This window comes from Glycine max, chromosome 9 (genome assembly GCF_000004515.6).
Source record: "Glycine max cultivar Williams 82 chromosome 9, Glycine_max_v4.0, whole genome shotgun sequence".
Lineage (NCBI taxonomy): Eukaryota > Viridiplantae > Streptophyta > Magnoliopsida > Fabales > Fabaceae > Glycine > Glycine max.
In genome coordinates this window covers 1,831,822-1,839,500 of record NC_038245.2, presented here as the reverse complement: position 1 = coordinate 1,839,500, position 7,679 = coordinate 1,831,822, and the positions used below count along the sequence as shown (strand labels likewise).

Sequence of the window (7,679 nt, the reverse complement as noted above, 5' to 3'; positions counted from 1 at the left end):
CGAGTTTAAATTTCAATTTAAAATGTAATTTTTTATATTGTGTTTGGTTTAAAAGAGAGAAATAAAATAAATATAAATAGAAGAAAGATAATTTGAAAAAGGAAAAATATGATAGAAATGAAGAGTTATCATGTTTTATTGTTTGGTTTAAGAAAAATAAAGTAAAAATAATATTTTAAAGTTATTTAGTAGGGATAAAATAAGAAATTAAATTTTTTGGGTACATAACGTGACAACTTATTTCTTTTCAAAATCTTACACACATAACCTATACTTTTTCTTTTTTTTTCTCTTTTTCCTCTCTCTGTCTTGCAACCTAATGGGTGTCCATGAAAATTTCTCTTTTCATCTTCTCTCCCTTAATTCCGTATTATCATCCGAAGAGAGCCTTAAGGAATGAAATTCTCTCATCATGTCCTCTCAACACTAAGAAAAATTTACAAGTTATATCACCAACGTATATATCTATTAAAAGATCTGAATTTGAAAATGGAAGAAAAGAACAAACAGATATGGAAAAAGAGAATTTTAATACAAATACAACATGATTCAGAATACAATAAACTATAGCTAGCTGGGGGCACTTGATACGAATAATGTGCCTATAGCTTCTTTATTAGTGACCTTCATTCACATAATTTCCCAGTGTATATAAAACTCTTCCTAATTCATTTATATTGAGCTAACCACACCCTCCTCTGATTCGGATGCCACAATACCTATATCAAGTTCAGCAGATTTCTTGTTAACAAAGTTACATTGTTTTCTGATTTCTCCTTTCTTCCCAGTTAGCACACCAATGTTTCCCATTTTAATCATCGAAGCGGAAAAGCTCTTAAAGAAAGCTATTTGGTCACTACTGAACTTGTTGACAATGCTGATGGTATCAGCACCAGGTGTTGAGAACAACTCTTGATCACTCTGAAGCAAACCCTTCTTAACCTTAAGATTGGAGTAGTAGTTCTTGTCCAATGTATCAGGAGTGGTTGGGTCAAAATTCAAAAGGTTGTTAGGTCCACCTTGGGGGCATATTTGGCGCAATTGTTGCAAGTAAGTTGTGTCAAGAGTTGGATCGGGTCTGCCAGTACCACTGAAATTGTACAATCGGTCTAGAATGAAAAAGCAGTGAGCTCTACCAAATGAATGAGCACCTGAAATTGAATCATATACAAATCCCTCATGTGTTTATTTTTTATAAGATAAATTCTTCCAAAGTCAAACCAAGTCAAGATGGTGAATTTAGAGTAAATTTAATGTGTTCACTAGTAAATCCAATATCTTACCCTGAATTTCAAGATTTCATCTTTCCATTTATTATTATCATTATTTTGGGTTTTTATGATATTCGTGTGAAATATTTATCGATTTTTAGCATGATTGATCTGTGTCAAGAAATTATGGGTTTTCCTTCCAAATCACGTTTTATTATTGCTATTATAGGTAGCATTGTTGAAACACATAGGATAATTTGAATTGGGGAACATTTCTTACCTGAGAGTGCAACAAGATCAGTAGTGTCGAGACCTTGAACAGCAAAGGCAGCTTTAAGTTGAGTGAGGTTGAAGAAAGGAGCAGGAAGGTTTTCATTGGCAAGGGTTCGGTTTGCTGTTAAACTATCTCTCCTTCCCAAGGGGAATTTCAAAAAAGGACCATGAGCCTGTCAAATGATACATGAATATTCTTTCTAATAAATAAACAACCTCTATTAAGCATATGTTGCAATAAATAAACATCTATATGTTATTATTTGATTGGACAAACTTGATAAAAAAGGATTTAACAAAAGAACTTGATCTAAGTTTTTTCTTTAACCTAAAATGAGACTTCATGTTATATAAGATGAGGCATACCAGAACAGAAGATACTTCAGCTGCAAGGGTAAGAATATCAGCGCAAGAAACTACACCAGGGCAAACTTGTTCCAACTCTGTCTTGATTTCGTTTACAACATCCAAACCTCTTATTGAGTTGTTGTTTGGCAGAGCTTGTTGCTCACTCACTATGGTGGCTGTGTTGTTCAACAAAATTGATGCGTCACAGCCCTGCATGCCACAAATTAACATCAACAACATAAATCAATTCATATTTCTTGTTCATTCTCAACAACTACATCTGACGAAGTAATTAAGAATCAATTTCTTTTCTTGAACTTTTGTTTAGTTTCCACTAGAAATTTTCGACATTCCAAAATCCAAACCGCTTACTTTGAGATGAGACTAACAAGGTGTTCCCTTCCTTTATGATCTCATGCATTATTTAGTTGTATAATTAATTTAATTTAATTTATAGAGAGTTGCTATGGTATAAGGAGAAATTTAAGGTTTTTGCTACAACTGTTTTTTAACCTAATAGTTGAATGAGTTTTGACACGCCAAGAGAGAGAAAGAAAGATTCTGAATATATAAGAGTACCAAACCTTTAAATCTGAGAGTGTATTAGAGAATTTCTCTAACCCCTTTGCTTACATGCATTACAATTTCTTACACTGATATTCAATTATAAATAATAAGGTATAATAAATTTATTAATTTAATAATAACTAAGTTAAAAGTCATACCTAAAATTTTGTTGGTCAATTATATAAACAAATTTATGCCAACAATACATGAAAATCAAACTCAAATATAATTCAATAAATGTTTTAAATTGAAAGAGTACCTAACTAAGTAATCATGGCTATGAGCTTATTTGTGAGACTGATGGATCCACTTAGCTGGAGACAATTTTGTTTTTGTTCACAAGGGGTTTATTTAAATTTGAACTATGGGTTTTTAGGCATCTAAAGTGGAAAGAATTAACTACTTAAATTAGATAGAAAGGGAGGATGAATAAGCAAGTAAGTTTTACATACTTGAACAAAGCAGTCATGAAAGAAAAGCCTGACGAGGCTGGCAGGCATACGTGTATCGGTTCTTGAAACTTTCTCTACGACTCTAAATACAATGAAATGCACCTGGGGACAACTCTTCTTGTAAAAGAAGGGATCTAATCCTGCATTTGAAGAGAAGGGTAACCCTCCAAGCACAACCACTAGACCTATCACTACAAGACCAAAACACCTCATTTTTCTGCCTAAAATTGATTTGAACTCACTCAACACCTCTGTTTGTGTGTGTTGCTGCTGCAAGACTCACCATATAACTTGCCTTTTATTTATAGAGACAAATAGCAGCCATGCTTGTGAATATTGTGATGGACGAAGAATGACACTGAAGAACAAGACAACTTCTTGTTAGGCACGTTATCTAGTACAAAGTCATGTATTTTTTAAATGATGATTTAACTATTTTTGTTAGATAAGATTATGTTTAGTTAAGTACCACTTGAAGAAGGAAGGTGCAGTGATAATGTGTACACCCCATATGTATAATCCAAGTCCACTGTGTCTGAATTGCAATTCTTAATCAACTCAATTTATTACCAAGTCAATGCATATCGATCACTACTAAAAGAAAGAATTAATTAATATTGAGTTAGCTTTGTTGATATACCATAATTGATCTAACGAAAATTAAATTGATAATATGAAATTTAATTGTGAATTTACATTAGTACAGTATAACATCCTACTACTAACATTGTGTATATAAATTTATATAATGTGTTATACTTTTTACAAATTTAATTTCCATGCTTTCTCAGTATAAAGAGTTTTTTACTGACAACTATTTATAAATTATTTTAGATATGAATTTTAAATAATTGTTATAAAATTTAATAATCTTATATAATGCATAACAAATTTATGATCAAATGAAGTGCAAGTAACATATTTTGTAACATTTTTTAAATATATTTTTATTATTGATTAAAATTTATTAAAAATTATAAATTTTATTATTCTTCTGACCGATCTATTCTATATTTAAGGACAATCAGAATTAATTAAGTAAAATAAGTGATTATAATTTGTGTTAATAGTTGTTGGTTATATATTGAGTTTCTTATTTGGCTAATTTATTGCCATAGGATATATTTTTTTTAAGACTTGGCGCATGACCAGGAGCTGTGTGTACAACCTAAATCTAATTAATTCTTCTCGGCATTTCCGTTGTCATTACTTTGGATAAAATATTACGTCCATAGGCATGTAATATATATTTCCGTTGAAACGCAGAAACATAAATGTCTCTATAATAATACTTATATCCCAAGGTCTGTAAAAAAGAATATTTTCCAAGGATTCTAACTCACAACACGTCCACACCTCAACCCATCCATTGTGGGTATTATCAATTATTAATTAGTGTGATGGGAGTTTATTAATCAACTGGTCTGAGCATAAGGCGCATTAAAAGTAAGGTGTGGTTACCAAAAGCTTTAACACCAAGTTGTCTTGCGCGCGACATCATCATCGTTTATAGACTTCAGTTTTCCTGCACAAATGTTTTGGGCAGGATGGATGTTTTAATAATAATAATAATATTTTTCATAATTTGAAAGACAGTAATTAAACTTGTTTCCCCTATACCAAAAAAGACAGTAAAAAATCAATTCACAACATAAGTATTGCCTACAAATCTATACATATATATGAGTATTGTTTGTACAGCATAATTTTTTTTGGATATGTTAATTGTTTTGATCCATAGAGGTATTATATATATATATATATATATATGAGAGATGATTTTTTTATTCTATGAATAACTTTTTTATATCTCCAGATTAAATTTTTAAAAAATAAATGGTAACAAAAAAAATAATTTTAAAAGAGTTATTCGTAAATGAATCTATTTTCTCATTATATATAACTAAAACTGCATAGTAATTTATGTAATTTATACGATAAAGCTATATAGTAATTTATATAATTGGTTTGTTTATCTCTATTTATTATATTATTCATTGTATTTTACATTTTACATTTTTCATCCCTTTTTTTAAATTTTTTTTTGTAAAAGAAGTTGTATAAATAGTATTTTTTATCTCTTGTGCATTGACTTCGTTTGGTCTTCTTATCTATATAGTTCGTTTCATTGTCTTCTTTTAGTTAAAACCTGAAGTAATAAGCAGACCCACTTTCACCCACGTGTGCTTTAAATTTCTAGCTAAATTAATATTTTAGGCATTGGAATATGAAGGAGTTGTTACATTATTTATTAATATAATACTAATTATGTACGAAACTTCCATGATAAACATGTACCGGCCACTTTTGAATTGACTAATTTTGCCGTTGTTTGTTTGGCTTTAACAAGGCACAAAGCCTTTGATGCGAATATTACTTGTAATAGCAGATTCAAGTGATTCTTTAATAATGTGAGTTGATTCTTTAATAATGTATTATTCAGTTTCTCGTTGTAATTAACGAAACATTTCATCTTATATGGAGTTGGAATTCACTTAGGGTCGATTCTAATGTGAGAAAATAATTAATACCACAAATCAAGCTCAATTAATGTACACTAGAAAAATGTTAAAAAAAGAAAACGAAAATCTCATGTGCATTAAGAACAACTAATGCACATTATTTGTCATCGACACATACCCATTTTATCTACACTTAAAGTCTAGGACGAAGAATTATTATTATTTTTTATGAGAATAATTTTATACCGATACTATGGTTACAAAAATAAATACATATTTTTGTACCCATCTCAATGACCTTTATGCTTTGATTAAGTGAAATATAGAGAAAAGAAATAGAAAGAAGAGAAATAGAGTATAGAAGATTTGTTCTTTGAATGGATAGAAATAAGAAGAAAAGAAATAGATAAAGGAAAATGATATTCGTCCCACTAAAACCGCTTGAAAATATGCTTAGTATATAGTTAATTTTATTTTATAAGTGATTAATAATGTTATGAAGTTATTGATTATCAAATGTGTTCAATTACATATAAAAATATGTTTAATTTTAATTTGTACCACAAGTGGTGGTTAACTTTGTTTTAAAAGTAATTAATAAAGTTAGTATATAATTAATTTTATTTTATAAGTGATTAATAATGTTATGAAGTTACTAACTATCAAACGAGTTCAATTACATATAAAAATATGATTAAATTTGTATTTATATGTGATTAATATATTTAATAATAATTAACTACATTTAAATAAAATCAATCATATTTACATACATATAATTAACCATAATTGTTAGATAGACGTCGGGTGGACATTTTGAGAAGTTCAAATACCAGTACCAATAGAGAAATTATATGAAAATATTTGTATACTAATTAACAACTGTATTTTTTATTTCATTATTTTTTCTTAACATAATACTTATTTATTAATTTTAAAAAAGTTAAGCTATAGAAATTTATTTAATCTTAAGAAATTAACAAAAAAGAAAAGAAAATGCCGATTTGGGGAGGGAGAATGTTTTCTAATAGATCCCATGTCATGAAAATAACTCCTTTCCTTTTTTATTTATTTATTTTAGAATCCTTTCCTTTTTATTTCTCTTTTCAAATAAATGGTAAAAATTGAATATTTTATCATATCTTTCTGCTTATTTCTTTCCACTTCGTTTCCAAATCAACAAATTAGGTCTCATTATCTAGAAATTAGGTTTCAACTTTTCAGGAATTCTCACCAAGTTAAATTAGTTGGGTGTTGAACCATAGTTTTAATAAACTTTTAAATATCAGATCAGCAATCAATGATATCAACCCGTGGTTTTAAATAATCATTAAATAAAAAACAATTGAGATGCAACTAGTTAAAAAAAACTCAAATGATTAAAATCATATACAATCTAAGAATCTAACTTAAATGAACAAAAATAAGTATAATTAAGTCAAAATAAATAAATAAATAGAAACCACTATACGATGCTAAAGCCCGAAAACATGACGCACAAAACTGACAAAAGTGAAAGCCCACGCCAAATAAAACATAAAAGCTCCTTTTACACACAAAAGACTCATGCAATCTTATTTATAGAGTTAGATTCTCATCATTGGACCAAAACATGTAAAATAGAATTGGATTCTCTAGATTTAATTTGTAGTCTCCTTGATTCTTATTAGTACATGTTTTTCTCGTACAATAAAAAACTTTGATTCTGCTGGATATCTGTGTTCTTGTCAGGATTCAGGAAATAGATAATGCATCCACACATCATCACTGAAAAAATTGCTTGCATAATTTTTTTTTGTCCTAAGTAAATTAGTTGCTACAATCCAAACCTAGCTTTCGCAATCCCTTCAACTTTGGAGTGGCAAAATTTCAAACATAGCTTAGAAATAGGAATCACGTCAGTATAACTCAATTGTTTGTCTTGTTTCTTTGGTTCACAATTATTCCAAAAAAATATATGTTCGTAGCAACATATAATTGGAGTCGTCTGTACTCTTGTTGAAGCTAAGTAGTACTTTTAAGTTTTAACTCAATTTCCGTTAATCTAGGTGGAAATTTAAAACAATGGAGTTCACGATTGCTTGTGACAGAAATTTAGATTAAATTCCCTTCATTCCAAAACTTTGAATTTTACGGTTTTTGCACTGATATATAAATATTTCATTCATACAAATTTAGATTAAATTATCATTTATTTATTGTTTTACAGATTTTTATACTATTTTCAACTACTTTATTTATATTCCTATGAAAATATTTTCTACTGTTTCCACTATGTAATGCTACATTAAAAACTGTAAAACTTAAAGTTATCAAATATTCCACTAAAATAGTCTTAATCTCTCAACTACATATAAAGATATATA

At 28.7% G+C, this 7,679-nt stretch overlaps 1 protein-coding gene across 1 annotated transcript; it reads right to left on the bottom strand.

Annotated features, from left to right (window-relative positions):
- Positions 1 to 513: 513 nt before the first annotated feature.
- LOC112997743 (peroxidase E5) lies at positions 514 to 3,280 on the bottom strand. Its single transcript, XM_026123654.2, has 4 exons — positions 2,852 to 3,280; positions 1,851 to 2,042; positions 1,492 to 1,657; positions 514 to 1,151 (listed from the first exon to the last, which is right to left on the bottom strand). Exons 1-4 carry the CDS (start codon positions 3,062 to 3,064, stop codon positions 673 to 675), a joined length of 1,050 nt encoding a protein of 349 aa, XP_025979439.1. The 5' UTR covers positions 3,065 to 3,280; the 3' UTR covers positions 514 to 672.
- Positions 3,281 to 7,679: the final 4,399 nt, after the last annotated feature.

Excerpts from the sequence above, each read along its gene's own strand:
- LOC112997743 (XM_026123654.2), bottom strand. The coding sequence starts at position 3,064 with ATGAGGTGTTTTGGTCTTGTAGTGATAGGTCTAGTGGTTGTGCTTGGA. Across the intron at positions 2,043-2,851 it reads TTCATGACTGCTTTGTTCAA|GGCTGTGACGCATCAATTTT; the intron begins GTATGTAAAACT and ends TGTGGCATGCAG. Across the intron at positions 1,658-1,850 it reads CTGAAGTATCTTCTGTTCTG|GCTCATGGTCCTTTTTTGAA; the intron begins GTATGCCTCATC and ends ATCATTTGACAG.